The sequence below is a fragment of the Bos indicus genome, chromosome 19 (assembly GCF_029378745.1).
Source record: "Bos indicus isolate NIAB-ARS_2022 breed Sahiwal x Tharparkar chromosome 19, NIAB-ARS_B.indTharparkar_mat_pri_1.0, whole genome shotgun sequence".
In the NCBI taxonomy this organism is placed as follows: Eukaryota; Metazoa; Chordata; class Mammalia; order Artiodactyla; family Bovidae; genus Bos; species Bos indicus.
The window spans coordinates 35,811,676-35,826,758 of record NC_091778.1 but is presented as its reverse complement, the minus strand read 5'-3'; the positions used below and the strand labels follow the sequence as shown (position 1 = coordinate 35,826,758).

The 15,083-nt window shown below is 53.9% G+C and overlaps 1 protein-coding gene across 10 annotated transcripts in view; it reads right to left on the bottom strand.

Annotated features, from left to right (window-relative positions):
* TOM1L2 (target of myb1 like 2 membrane trafficking protein) overlaps positions 1–15,083 on the bottom strand; it is a 71,520-nt gene that overhangs the window by 22,600 nt on the left and 33,837 nt on the right. For 6 of the 10 annotated variants that reach the window (XM_070773192.1, XM_070773194.1, XM_070773195.1 and 3 more), the window contains exons 2-5: positions 9,512–9,695; positions 5,574–5,652; positions 2,021–2,170; positions 138–272 (exon numbers count right to left, since the gene is read on the bottom strand). In XM_070773192.1, coding sequence (XP_070629293.1) covers positions 138–272; positions 2,021–2,170; positions 5,574–5,652; positions 9,512–9,695 — 548 coding nt within the window. The remainder of the gene's footprint in view (positions 1–137; positions 273–2,020; positions 2,171–5,573; positions 5,653–9,511; positions 9,696–15,083) is intronic. The other 4 variants (XM_070773196.1, XM_019981011.2, XM_019981013.2 and 1 more) reach the window with 2 other exon arrangements.

Sequence of the window (15,083 nt, the reverse complement as noted above, 5' to 3'; positions counted from 1 at the left end):
CCACTGAGCCCCCACAGCCAGCTGTCTCCCTCTGACACCGCTTTATTGTCAACAAGAGACACCCTAGAGCTCTAAGGAAGCTGCTGACAGGCTGAACAACCCAGAGAGTATCTGCAGTGGGCTCCTGGGAGGCTCACCCGCTGCGGTGTGTGGATGGGGGACAGTGCGTCCAGGTCGGCCATGGGGAATTCCACACCCTTCCTCTTCAGCTCCTCATAGGCGTGCACAACCCCCGTGAGGTCAGGGCTGCTCCGGAAGGCATCGGCCCACGCCTGGAGGGGAGGACGGACCTGTTAGTGGTACTGGACACTCAGGGCTGCAGCCCAGCCACTATGCTCCTCCTGCCAGCACTGCCAGGCTAAATGCAGATGGAAACAAAGCACAAAACCGAGTCCAGCATGGGGCGCTTCTTAGAGCAGAGACAAGAAACCACCTCCCCCACCGAGTCCTGGGGCTGAGCCCAGGTGATACACCTGACCATGACTGGCTGCAAGCCATGGGGGACAGGAGTGTGGCCTCCTCACTCTGCATGGGGAGGTCCAGGCTGACCCCCAGCTTCCTCAGTAGGTCAGGGAGCCCAGAGCCCATGCTGTCCGGCCACCCGTCTGACAGGCAGGTGCCTGCAGCCAGGGCAGGAAAGCAGGAGCTGCCCACAGAGTCGGGGGACGTGTGCCTTCATGGGACAGTCCACAGGGAGGCTCAGCCACCAGGTTCTGTTAGATCAGGACAACCCAGAGAGGAAAGGACATACGTTTCAATAGACTGCCACTCATCACTGGTTCATGGAACTGTTAAATTTTTTTAAAAAATTCTGTTCTTCAGAAGTTACAGAATATATCAAAAAAAGAAGTACCACCAGAGGAACCCCCAACAAAACAGGCCCAGAGGAGGAGGCAGAGCTGCTCCATTGCCAACTCTGTCACTGGAACAGGGCACAGCTGCCTCCCTGACTCCAGAAGGGTTCCAGCCAACCCAAGGTCAGAGACCTGTCCCTCACCAGCTGACCACCAGAAGCCGCGAGGTCAGTTTCCAAAGAGACTCGCTCACTTCAGCTACTGTGTCTCACGAACCACAGACCCTGCTGCCAAGAGCCCGGCCTCCGAGGTCTGCTTGTCCCATCTGCACCTGCAGGGACTTCACGCCCACGTCAGGATGGCCCGCGGTGGCCACAATGCAGTGTGGCCTGGACGCTGGCGGGCGGCAGGGCCACAGAGGCAGCACCGGCAGGAGAGGAGGAGCACCCAGAGCCCCCGCCTCCACCAGCTGCCCAGGTTGCACCACCTGATTCAAACCCAGCCAGTCCTGCGACTCCACCTTCAAAACGGGCCAGCTTTTGGTCTCGGACCTAAACTTTAGGATCTCAGAACGTCCCACAGCCTCAAGGGAGGTTGGGGAGAAACAGGGGTGCAGTGGCTACTTCCAGCACGGCCTCCGCCGTTACTTCTGCAGGAGGGCTCCCCCCACAGAAGTGATGTTGACGATCTCGACTGTCCCTTCCAGTCGGTGACACTCCTCAGGGCACCTGCCCAACAGCCATCAACAGGCCCCTGAAGGCACTGGAGGGCAATGTGTGCCCAGCTGCTGGGTCAGGTCCTCTCTCCACAGAGCCTGGCCAGGCCCGGGGGCGGGGGGGGCGGGGGGGGGGCGGGGCGGGGCTGGGCTGCTCTCTGGGGAGATGCGGGCCTTGGGACATGGCCACGAGCCAGCGGGGACTGGGAAGGAAGGCTGAGGACCCCATTCATTCTCCATCTGTCCACCTGCTCTCCTCCATGCGGGGTGGCTGTGAGCACAGGACAAAGTTGTTTGGGGGGGACTGAGTCTGGAGGGGGTCAGACTTCCCAAACAAGCCACTAGGGCCACCTGCAAGTGCCCACACCTAAGGCCCAGCCAAGGGCCGAGCGGGTCACCCAACCAGCAGGGGTTTTCCAGAACAAGGTGGGGGTCTCAGACTTGCAATAGGGAGGCAGGGACCAGGAGCCTTTACAGAAGCGGTGGGAGAGGCCCAGAGCCACCAACCCACCTGGATGAGAGCAAGCACCTTGTCCTGCACAATGGTGGGGGGGCTGTTCTTGGGAGAGATGACCTTGACCAGGACGCTGTCGATGAAGTCCCGGTTGGCCACGAGCACGTGGAAGCGGTGGCCGCAGTTCTTCACACATGTCTCCAGCACCTGATACGGGCAGGAAGAGAGGTCACCACCGGGACTGAGGGGCAGCAGATAGCCACCTCCTGCCTGGACTGTCCTGCCAACCGGCTCCTCCAGAGGCAAACTCCAGGCACAGGTGCCCCTTGCTGGCCAGGATCCCTGGGCTACACAGCAGTCAGAAGGCACCAGCTCTTGCACAAGAAGGATGCTGGGGTTTCAGTGGGGTCAATGACTGAGCGTCCCCAGAAACAAGCCTCTGAGTGGACAGCAATAGCTGGTAGACATGGGCCCTCATGGGAGAAAGCTGCCGGGATGGCCTGCAGCCTACTCTGAGCCCCCATCTCTGCCTGCCTTGAGGCATGGGCCACCCTCCTCCAAGATCAGCGAGCTCCTCAGATGACAGGCAATCTCTGCCAGGGTCTTGTCCCCTCATCTGGTCCTTAAAGTGCCCCAGACAGAGTCAGTGGGGCCCCAGAGCCTAGCAGAGCAGGAGCTGCAGAAGGAAGGGGCCCTGGCTGGCACAGCCCACTGCAGGCTGCTCTGCCAAAGAAGTGAACCACTCCCCATGGCCTGAGGGCCTGAATCACATGGGAAGTTTCCAGAATGCGGCCAAGGCCCATGAGCAGGCAAAAAAAAAAAAAAAAAAAAATCAGCAAAATAAAATCTGATAAGGTGTTAATATCCAAAAGTATGTAAGGAACTCACACCACTCAACAGCAAAAAAAATAAATCATCCTATTTAAAAATGGGCAAAGGACTTAAGTATTTCTCCAAAGAAGCATACAGATGACCAACAGGCACCTGAAAAGAAGCTCCACATCACTGCTCATTAGGAAAATGCAACTCAGAACCACAATGATGGAGAAGAAAATGACAACCCGCTCCAGTATTCCTGCCTGGGACATCCCATGGACAGAGGAGCCTGGAGGGCCATGGTCCATGGGGTTGCAAAGAGTCGGACACGACTTAGTGACTGAACAACAACAAATACACAATCAGACAGATGGTGATTTGGGGAAATATCTCTTCATGAAAAGGTGGCATAAAATGGAGAGTGAAGTGACTGAGCAAGATGGAATGTAGAGTTTTGTAAGAAACTTGTGTATAGAATGAAAGCTGCAAATATTCAAATAATAAAGTCCATGGCTAAAGGGGAAAAAAACCACAATGAGCTATCACCTCACACCTTATCTGTTGCCTAATTAAAAAATATATTTATTTATTTGACTGCACTGGGTCTTAGTTGTGGCACGAGGGATCTAGTTCCTTGACCAGGGATCGAAGCCGGGTTCCCTGCATTGGGAGCGTGGAGTCTTAGCCACTGGACCACCAGCGAAATCCCTATCTAATTTTTCAAGTTGTGAGTTTATTAAGTGGTTCTTAACATTGCATTTTTTGTTTGTTTGTTTTATCTGAAAAAAGTTTAAGAAAAATCTAAATTCTATTGAAATATCTGAGGAATGTTGAGGACAAAAGAGGTATGTGTTGGTGTGGGTGTGGAGAGAAGGGAACCCTTGTGCACTGCTAGTGGGAATGTAAACTGGTGCCACCACCACAGAGAGCAGACAGGAGGGTCCTGCTACTGCTAAGCTGATTCAGTCGGAGTGATCAGCAATCCCGCTCCTGGGTGGACATCCAAAGGAAATGCTTTCAGGTTATCAGAGAGACACACGCACCCCAATGCTCACAGCTGCCTTGCTCACAACAGCCAAGACATGGAGACAACCTAAGTGTCCACTGATGGGTGAATGCACGAAGAAAATCAAACGGGACACAGACACACACACACACAGGGAGATTATTCAGCCATAAACAGAAGGGAATCCTGCCCTCTGCAACAACAGGGATGATTCTCAAGGGTATTAGGCTAAGTGAAATAAATCAGACACAAATAATGTACGATATGACTTACAGGTGGAATCTAAAAACTCCAAACTCAGAAACAGAGAGTTAGGACAGTGGATGCCAGGGGCTGGGGGTAGAGGAGATGGGGTAAGGTTGGTGAAGGGTATGTCTCAGTGGTGAGGTGGGTGAGTTCTTGGGTCCAGAGAACGTGGTGACTATAACCTACAGTACTGCGGTGCACACTCGGAAGCTATTTATGTATTTATTTTGGCTGCTCTGGGTCTCCGTTGCTGTGCACGGGGCTCTTTCTAGTTGCACGGAGCAGGCTTCTTTTGCTGCAGAGCACAGGCTCTCGGTGCTCGGGCTTCAGCACCAAGCTCATAGGCTCAGGAGTGGTGGCACACAGGCTTAGCTGCCCCGTGGCACATCTGTGTTCCCTGCATTGCTGCTGCTGCTGTGAAGGTGCTTCAGTCGTGTCCGACTCTGTGCGACCCCATAGACGGCAGCCCACCAGGCTCCTCCATCCCTGGGATTCTCCAGGCAAGAACACTGGAGTGGGTTGCCATTTCCTTCTCCAATGCATGAAAGTGAAAAGTGAAAGTGAAGTCGCTCAGTTGTGTCCGACTCTTCGAGACCCCATGGACTGCAGCCCACCAGGCTCCTCCGTCCATGGGATTTTCCAGGCAAGAATACTGGAGTGGGTTGTCATTGCCTTCTCCGGTTCCCTGCATCAGCAGGCAGGTTTTTAACCACATTTGAAAAAATGTTAGGTTGCCAGACAGAGATAACACTGGAAGCCATCCCTTTTAATTTTCTGACATCTTATGTGCATGCTAAGTTGCTTCCGTGGTATCTGACTCATTGCAACCCTATGGATTATAGCCCACCAGGTTCCTCTGTGCTTGGGATTCTCCAGGCAAGAATACTGGAGTGGGTTGCCTTTTCCTTCTCCAGGGGATCTTCCTGATCCAGGAATCAAACCTGTATCTCTTATGTCTCTGGCACTGGCAGTGGGGTTCTTTATCACTAGTGCCACCTGGGAAGCCCTCTGACATCTCAAGGACAGGCAAAAATCTGGTCTGTTCTTTCCTGAAAGGAGTCACTTGCTGATTTTCCCAAGACCCTCTGCAGCGATGTTGTTTTTACCCCTTAATCCAGTCGGCACCTCACTAGCTGTGATGTCTGGGCAAATCTGGGGCCTCTCCAAGCCCGTTTCTTCATCCTTAAAAGCAGATGAGGAAACCTACTTGGGAAGGTTTCTGGAAAGTGTATAACATCTGGGCAGGTGCTCAGGGGGAGCTGGCACTCTCACAGGGAGGGAGCTGACCCCAGAGGAGCAGCTGGCCTCAGTGTCCCATGGCAGACTGGTGAACAACAGGGACCCATGCCCAGGCCTGGGGCTTCTCTGCTGGGGGCTTCTACTGGACAGCGCTGTCCAAGCCTCGTCCCTGCTAGCATGTCATCAGACTTGGGCTCACGCATGTCAGAGGGCAAGACACTGGGGCAGCAGCAGGAGGCACTGCTGTCTGGGCCGAGGCTCCTGGCCACGCTCCCACCCTGGGAGAGGGGCAGGGGCACTCACAGTCAGCGCCAGCATCACCTCCCGGTAGTTCCGGTTCCCGTTGAGCCGCTTCTTCAGGGCCCGAATGGCGTCCTTGGGCCTAGAGAAGAGACAAGTGCAGACCCTGCCAATCCTGCCTGGGCACCACCCTGCAGAGTCAGGGCCATAGTGTCAACAGCATTTACATGACCTTGTTTGCCACTGCCCGTTTGTAAACGAGAAAGATTGCAGACAAATGAAATGCCCATCAACATGAATCAGGTTAAATTAAACCATGCTTCTCTACACAATGGAGTACCATGCAGCTGCACTGAGGAACGCAGAAGCTCCTCACACAGGTCCAAAGATAAGGACCAGCATCGTTTGCAGAGCCGGGCGGAGGGGATGCTGCCACATGAGCTCGGAAGGACAAGGAGCACCCAGCACACATGTCCGATGTCCACAGGGAGGGGACCCTAGAGAGATCTGCCCCAGGAAGGGCGTGGGGCTGAGGAGCAGGGACTGTTCCTGGGGTCACACGCAGGCTCCGGCCTCCTTGAATTCTGCATCATGTGCAAGCATGGTTCTTCCAGAAGAATGACCAGCCAGCTGGCAGGTGGGCTCAAGAAGGGAACCTGGCCAAGTCCCTGCACAGGCCTGGATGTCCAGCCTCTGGCTCCGGGGAGCACCTTTCTCCCTGAGAAAACTGAAGTAAGTCTGCTCAAAAGTCCAGAAGTTGTGGGTTTGAGGCTCCAGATCTGACCAGGCTTCCTGGGGCAGAACTGCAGGGCCTCCAGCTGACACGGCTGCATCATGTGCTGACCGTCCAGGACACACTCTTCCTGACACCTCGGACATGGCTGGGAGGTGGGTCCCCAGCCTGCCCAGGAGGGCATGTACTGGGTGCAGCCCTGTGTCTAACACATTGTGTCATTTACTCTCAGCCAGGATTCAGCAAAGCCGTGGTGCCAGGAGTGACCTGGGCATGAAACCCCCACCCCCAGCACCACATCACCTTCTCTCAGGAGCCCCTGCCCTCTGCTGTCAGAACTGGGCTCCCACCTGCAGGTCAGCATAATCTAGGTCTAAACTGGGGCCCTCCTATCTTGATAGTTCAGAAATATTTGTTACCTACTTGCCAAACAAAAATGTCCTTTTAAAGTGTGTGAGAAAGCTGGGGGAGGGGAGGGAGCAGCTCTGCCAATTAGCCCAGTTAGACAGAAAGCAGAGGCTTCCAGAAGGAACCACACACACCAGCCTGCAGTCAGGCTGCCCACAGGAGTCCTCTGCTCCCGGGGAGGGGCCCTGTCGGAGGTGTGTGTGTGTTCTGTGTGTGCTCTTGTGCGTAGTGTGTGCACATAGTGCATGTGTGTGCCCTTGTGTGTGTGCTGTGTGTGCCCTGTGTGTATGTGTGCTGTGTATGTGTTCTTGTGTGTGTGCAGTGTATGTGTATGTGTGTAGGGTGCACACACTGAGTGTGCCCTGTGTGTGCTCTTGTGTGTGTGTGCTGTGTGTATGCTCTTGTGTGTATTGTGTGTGCGTGCTCGTGCATGTGTGCAGTGTGTGCGTGTGCCCTGTGGGTGCTCGTGTGTGTGTGCCCTTGTGTTTGTGTGCTGTGTGCTTGTATGTGTGTGCTGTGTGTGCTCGTGTGTGCAGTGTGTGTATGTGTGCAGTGTGTGCCGTGTGCTCATGTGTGTGCGCTGTGTGTGCTCCTGTGTGTTGTGTGTGCTGTGTATGTGTGTGCTGTGTGTATGCTCTTGTGTGTGTGCAGTGTGCCGTGTGTGCTCGTATGTATGTGCTCTGTGTGCTGTGTGTGCTCATGTGTGTGCAGTGTGTGTCCTGTATGTGCTGTGTGTGTGCTCTTGTGTGTCTGTTTATTGTGTGTGTGTGCTGTGTCTGTGTGGCTGCAGCAGCACTGCCCTGGGGAGAGGCCCTGCTGGAGGTGTGTGCAATGTGGCAGCAGTTCCTACAAGAGGTGCTGATTTCTGCAAAAAGGGACTTGACAAGCTCTTGCTTTTGAGGACTTTGTGGACCTGAGCTGGTGGAGCTCCATGGCCACAGGCCAGGAGTGTGATTGATTTCTCCTGTCTCAAAGGCTCCATCAAGTAGAGTCTCATCCCCTCCCCTTGAACTTCCACGGAGCACTAAATGGGTAGAGCCACCCAGGGCTGCACTCACTTGCGGCTCAGGGAGCACAGCACACAAGCTCCCAATGGGGGATGAATGGAGGGAAATCAGAGATGCTGTAGCTCCCAACTTAGAGGGAAGGTGCTGCCTGAGAGGGAGCACAAAGGCAAGTATTATTTACCCTTCTCCCAGGGAGAAGCCTGGAGATAGGATCCAAGTCCTGTCGGGGGCCCCACACAGCTCCCTGCAGCAGCAGATCAGCCATGAGCCAGGAGCAGGAGAGCGGGGACCCAGAGGCTGAGAGCAGGAAGGGGATACCGTACCCGCCAGCTTCTGGGGGACAGATCGAGGCCACAGGAGCTGGCCTCCCCAGAGTCTCCACAGACCCCACGCTCCTCTAGTCATCCTGAAGACATCTGGTCCTTCGGCACCAGGACTGCTGCTTCTGAGCTGTTTCCTCCCTGTGTCCCAGGAGGATGAGGCTGCACCCCCTTCATACCCTGGATGCCCCCACTCCCTTCCTGCCACCCCTCCTAGCTGTTCCCTTGCTCCACTGCAGTTATTGGGCTCCTCCAGCGTAGAGGCTGGGCACAAGGACTCTGTGAGCTGGGGAAGGTCCGAGATGGTCATAAAAATGACCATGATCCTCACCAGAACCACCATGAGACTCTTCTGGGAGCATTCATCAAACCCAGGTGCCTGCACCTGACTAGTAGTCCAGGGATGCCTGGGAAACAGGATCTAAGACATCCGGGTTAGGGGTTATTATTCTGCCAGGCACTGCTGCTTAGTGACCAAGGGGCCAGGGCACCAGGGGTGGCTACACAATGCCCCAGGCTGGAGGTTACCTTAGGCTGGGCATCAGGGCAAGCCCAGCAAGGGGCCTGTGGAAGAGCACATCAAACCTGTGCCCACCAGGACCCCAACCTGCCAGGTGAGCTCTGAATAAATGAAGGAAGCATACCCAGAGTTTCCGGGCTGGAGCCCGTCAGCAGGGCTTTCGTCCTGCATCTGCCCTTCCGAACTGTGCTAACCTTGGGCGAGGGCCAACCAGGGCAAGCTTCAGCTTCCTCAACACTCAAAGGGGCTGGCCCCGTTGCACAGGCTGGCAGAACCAGGGCCGGATACAGGGTGGGGGCCCAGGGCAGGGGCAGCCCCTCGCCCCCATTGCCTCCCAGCCTCCTCGGTGACTGTGCACAAGTGGTCACTGCCCTCTCCTCCCCAGCTCAGCTCTGCACAGTTGAGTCACCAGCTGACCAGGGTGTCTTGTTCACGGCCTGCCTCCCTTCTCTGGAATGTCAGCGCCGAGCGAGGGAGTCTGTTTGTCCCCTGGGGCTGAGTATGAGGTGGTCACTCAGAAAATATTTGTTTAGTGAAATCAGAAAGCTGGTCCCCAGCCTCCACATGGCAAGGCCAGTAACGACAGAGCTCAGGGCAAGGCCGGAGCTGCCCAGGTCTGGAGGTGGTTGATGAGGGTGCTACTACCATAAATTCCATTTTTATGGTGCAGATAGAGAGTCAAAGACCAACGAATTTGGAAGAAGTGCATGCAGAATGCAGCTGTGATGCAGAAGAGGATGTAAACACAGCAGTAGAACAGACCAGGCGTTACAGGGGTGGGGGCGCCTGGGCCTCGCAGGTCTTCCCTGCTCCACCGCCCACTAAACACCCTGAGGGCTCTCTTCTTCACGGGGCTCCATCCAGTCCAGCAAAGCAGGGCAGAGACAGCCTAGGGCTGCAGAGAGGGAGGGAGGATCGGCTGCAGGGGACTCAGTAACCAGGCAACTTCATTTTCACTTGTGATTAAAAGCAGGTTATTAAAGAGGGGGTCACTGCTCTGACTCCAGCAGCACCTTTGGGGGCGCCGGCGGGAGGGCGGAGCATCCGAGCATTGCCAGGTGGGACTCCATGGTCGACAGGCCACCTGCCCAGAGGGCAGAGGGGACACGCACCCTTCCTCCGTCTCATTGATGATGTCGCAGATCTCCATGTTCAATGTCCAGTCCTCGCTCTGCAGGGAGCCATCTGTTGCCTTTTCTGCAAATTCAGAAAGAAAGCTGCTTTACATTTCTCCTGGAATAAGGGGCCTGGCAGAAAAGAGTGGGGACCGGATGCACCCCACTGCCCCCTCAAGCAGATGGGCTGAGCCAATAGCAGCTCTAGGGCTGTTTCCGAGAGAACACCTGGGACAGGGGGTCAAGGGGTGACCCCCAATACTGTCCTTCAGTCACTAAACTCCCAGGCGCTGGAATTCTTAGAAGAAAATGCAGGGGGAGGGCTTCATGATGTCAGTGTGTGGGTGCTAAGGCACTTCGGTAATCTCCAACTCTCTGCGATCCCATGGACTATAGCCTGCCAGGCTCCCCTGTCCGTGGGATTCTCCAGGCAAGAATACTGGAGTGGGTTGCCATGCCCTCTTCCAGGGGATCTTCTTGACCCAGGGATCAAACCCTCATCTCTTACATCACCTGAATTGGCAGGTGGGTTCTACACCACCTGGGAAGCCCACATAATATTGTATGTGGCAATAATTTCATTCGTGGATATGACACCAAAAGCACAGGCAACAGAAGAAAAAACAGATAAACTGGACTGCATAAAAATGTAAACATTTCTGGCCATTAAAGGACACAATCAACAGAGTAAAAACAGAGTAACATATGTTCAGAATGTTAGAAAATATGTGCAAAGCTGATAAGGAGCTAATATTTTTTAGGATAAACAAAGAACTCTTACAACTCAAACACAACAAAAACCCCAATTTAAAAATGGGCAAAGGCATCCAGTCCCATCACTTCATGACAAATAGAAGGGGGAAAAGTGGAAGCAGTGACAGACTTTATTTTCTTAGGCTCCAAAATCACTGGGAATGGTGACTGCAGCCATGAAATTAAAAGACGCTTGCTCCTTGCAAGGAAAGCTATGACAAACCTAGACAATGTCTTAAAAAGCAGAGACACCACTTTGCTGACAAAGATCTGTATAGTAAAAGCTATGGTTTTCCTGCTAGTCATGTATGAATGTGAGAGTTGGACCACAAAGAAGGCTGACGGCTGAAGAAGTGATGCTTTTGAACTGTGGTGTTGGAGAAGACTCTTGAGAGTTCCTTGGACAGCAAGGAGATCAAACCAGTCTATCCTAAAGGAAATCAGTCCTGAATATTCATTGGAAGGACTGATGCTGAAGCTCCAGTACTTTGGCCACCTGATGCCAAGAGCCGACTCATTGGAAAAGACTCTGATGCTGGGAAAGATTGAAGGCAAAAGGAGAAGAGGGCAGCAGACAATGAGATGGTTGGATGGCATCACCGACTCAATGGACATTAATTTGAGCACACTCTGGGAGATAGTGAAGGACAGAGAAGCCTGGTGGGCTGCAGTTCATGGGGTTGCCAAGAATCGGACACAACTTAGTGACTAAACAACAATGACAACAACAAAAGGACCCAAACAGACATTTCTCAAAAATAAAATAAAAACCTATACACAGGGACTTCCCTGGTGTTCCAGAAGTTAAGAATCTGCCTTGCAATTTAAGGGATGCAGGTTGAATTCCTGGTCCGGGAACTAAGATCCCACATGCCTCCGAGCAACTAAGCCCACACGCCACAACAAAAGATTCCGAATGTCACGACTAAGCCCTGCCACGCCAAGTTAATTAATTAATTTTTAAAAAAGATATACAAATGGCCAACATGTCCCTGAAAAAAAAAATGCTATGTATCACTAATCATTAGGGAAATACAAATTGAACCCACAATGATATATCACTTCACTCTCTCTAGGATGACTGTTATCAAAAAAAAAAAAAAGGAACAAAAGCAATGCTGGTGAGGATGTGGAGAGACTGGAACCCTTGTGCACTGCTGGTGTGGATGGAAAATGACGAGCTGTCCCTGTGGGAACCTTGGCAGGTTCTCAGAAAACTGAAAACAGAACTACCGTATGATCCAGCAACTCCACTTCAGGTCCACACCCAGTAGAGCTGACAGCAGCACCTCAAAGAGATATTTCCACACTTGTATTCACAACAGCATTATTCCTAACAGCCAGGGAGCAACCCAGGTGTCCAGACACAGATGACAGATAAACAGAATGTGCAGATTCACACAGAGGAATATTACTTAGCCTTAAAAAGGAAGGAATTCTGACACCTGCTCCAAGATGAGTGGACCTCCAGGGAATTATGCTCAGTGAAATAAGCCAGACACAAAAAGACAAATACTGCATGATTCCCCTTATGGGAGGTTCCTAAAGCAATCAAATTCATACATAGAAAGTAGAATGGTGGGTGCCAGGGGATAGGGGAGGGAGTAGGGAGTTACTACTGAACTGGGGACAGAGTTGATGATAAAGGTCCAGAGAGTGGGTGCACGACCACATGAATGTGTTTAATACTTAAGGGTGGTTAGAATGGCACATTTTGTTATACCTATTTTAACATGTTTTTTTAAAATCCTAGGGCAAGCAGTATTCTCTCCCATATTTAGAGGAAGCAAGGCTCAGAGAGGTTGAGATGCTAGCCAGGATCACACAGCTGAACAGGCACTGACATCTGGTCTTGGGTCTGTCTGTCTAATGCCTGGGCACTTGCTGATGTGGCCCCAGCTGTCAGCACCATGAGTTTGGACCCAACGCTGCCCTGTCCAAACTGTTTAGTTCTCCAGAGAGACAGTCAAGACAGTCACCAGCCTCTTTAACTAACAAAAACTTCATACAACATGCACGTCCACTGACAGTGTGAACCCCACGACCTCTGTGCACACTGGAAGTGGCTGGTTCCACTGGACACAGCTGCGGGGAAGGCACGCTTGTCCTGCACATGCAGCCCAGAGCTCATGCTCCATTGACAGCAGTCACCACACTCCAGGAACCCGGCCGCAGCTCCAGACATCAGTGCCCTGGCCCGTGGTGTGTGTGGATGATCCTCACTGCTTCAGTCTTTACCAAAAAGCAAGTATCCTCAACCTCTTCACACTCTTTACTCGTCATCCTTGACACCCAAAGATTCCCCACCCCACAAAAGGAGCAAGCCCACCCCAGGGGCGAGAGTGGCTGGATGAGGCCCTGTGTGCGGGGCGCTGGGTGGGGGCCAGGGGCCCTTCACTAGGGCCCATGGTGTCACCTGGCTGCAGCAGAGGCAGCATTTGATGAATCCCCCTCCTCTAGGGGGGCTTTCCCCGGTGGCTCAGCAGTAAAGAATTTGCCTGCAATGCAGGAGAAACAGGAGACGTGGGTTCCAACCCTGGGTCGGGAAGATCGCCTCGAGGAAGGAAATGGCAACCCACCCCAGTATTCTTGCCTGGGAAATCCCACGGACAGAGGAGGCTGGTGGGCTACAGTTTGTGAGGTCACAGAGAGTCAGACACGACTGAGCACGCACACAGGCACCTCACTGGGGGAGAAAAGCGTGGGGAGGGAGGAAGGGAGGAGGAGCCAGGGGCCTGTGAAGAGAGGCAAAGGTCAGGACGGAGGAGAGGCCATGCCACCCAGCCGCAAGCAGCACTGCTGGGCCCTCAGGGGACATCGTCATGGGGGTGGGGCTGGGGCAGGCACCCAGGCAGAAGGGCCAAAGCAACATCCAGTCCGGAGCCGGAAAGACTGGACGCAGAGGCTGTGTGAGGCGAGGGCAGCGCGAGGCAATGTTTGGAGAGTCCATGCCGAGACCCTTGCCCCCTGCTCACTCTGCCACTCGGATCTCTCAAGGGCCTACCCCTAGAGGAGGGGACCCCCCGACCTGGGGTCACACACAGCAGGGCCTCTGCAGCCTCCTAGTAAAGCAGCTCACCTGCTACCCTTCGGAGCCAGTGAGGGGACAGACCAGCTGGCCAAAGGGCCACCGTCCGCCTGTGGTCTGTCCCATCTCAGCATGTGTCACACACAGACTCAGGAAGAGAGAACAAGGGACACCAGCAGGGACAGGGGACACTGTCTTGGAGGCCTGACAGAAGAAACTTCCATCAGTGAACCTCCCCACCCCTCCTCCCCACCACCGGGAAGGGGGTCAGAGGCGTGAGAACCTCTCCTCGGGGTCAGCACCCTCTATTCAATCACTGGGCTCTGAGTTTCCAGCAAAAGATAGAGGCTCCTTTTGATTATAAAGAATCGACCTCAGAAGAATGCCTCTTTATTTTCATTTTGCTGGAAATGCCACAGACATACAACTGTGGGTATTTGGCTCGGCTGAGACAGAAGAAGCAGGGAAGGCTGACAAAGGAGCTCAAAGCGCTTCTCGGTTTCCTTTCCTCATAAAAGAACTCCCGCCATGGGACCAAGCTGGATCTGATTGCCCTCCAACTGTGGCCACACCCATTGGCTCCCTCCCCAGGCCAGACGACGCCAAGTTCAGGCTCATTTCTGTTACCACATAAATTGTCAAAACCGAAGATAAATAAATCCTGGTGCAACGGCAAAAACACAATGCTCCAGAGGTCAGGGAGCAAGTCATTCCCGCCAGCCAGCCCCCAGGATGGAGACAGATCAAAGCGCCAGTGACCCGGGCAGCAAAGGGCTGACCTTCCAGAGGTCTCCAGTGATATGCTAACGGCCAGGGGCAAGGCAGAGCTGGACAGGGCTGTGCAGGGCTGGGTGGAGCAGGGGCAGACACAGCGCCCATTAAACCTTCAGAGCCTGTCATCCTGATGCTGTTGCCATGGCATTTTCTCCATTCAGAAAAGGCTGCCCCCTGCCTGGTGTGGGCTGGGGGCCAGGGTGCCTTGAATGTCAATCCTGGGACTTCCCTGGCAATGCAGTGGCTAAGGCTCTGAGCTTCCATCCTGGTTGGGGTGTCCAGACTCTGATGGCAAGGTTCTTTTCCAGTAGCAGCCCACCCCCCGCCCCACAATGTCCCTCCCACATGCTCTGAAGTTCAGGGCCGTGATGCTGGGAGGACAGTCCAGTCCAGGGGCTTGGTTTCTTGGCTGCTGATTTCTACACTTTGATGTGAAATACAGCAACATCAGAAGCAGCCAGCACCAGAAGGCTAAAGAGGGCTGGGTTAGCATTTTTGCATTCAGCAGCAGCCTCTTGGTGAGCCTGGAGGAGAAACAGCCGAATCTTCCACCTCCTCCATAATCAAGAGTGAGAAGGAGCCCAGAGTGGCTGGGCTGCTTCCTGTCGGAGGTGGAGAGGAGAAAAGGAGTCTGCACAGGCAGGACTCATCTGACAACATGCCCCATCAACTTGAGATCAGCCTTCTAGGCTCTGGATGGGTTCAGGCCAGTGAGGCAGGTGAGGAGGACCAGCCAGGTGGAAAGAACTCAGTCCCAGCACCGCACTCAGAGCCATGGACGCCTCTGCTCTGGGTCCTTGACCTGGTGGATGTTAATTGCAGCTGCTCCCCTTTCACTAGAGACTCCCTCCGTTTCATGGGGTGTCCCCCTGTTTCATGGGGTGTCCCCCCGTTTCATGGGGTATCCTTCTGTTT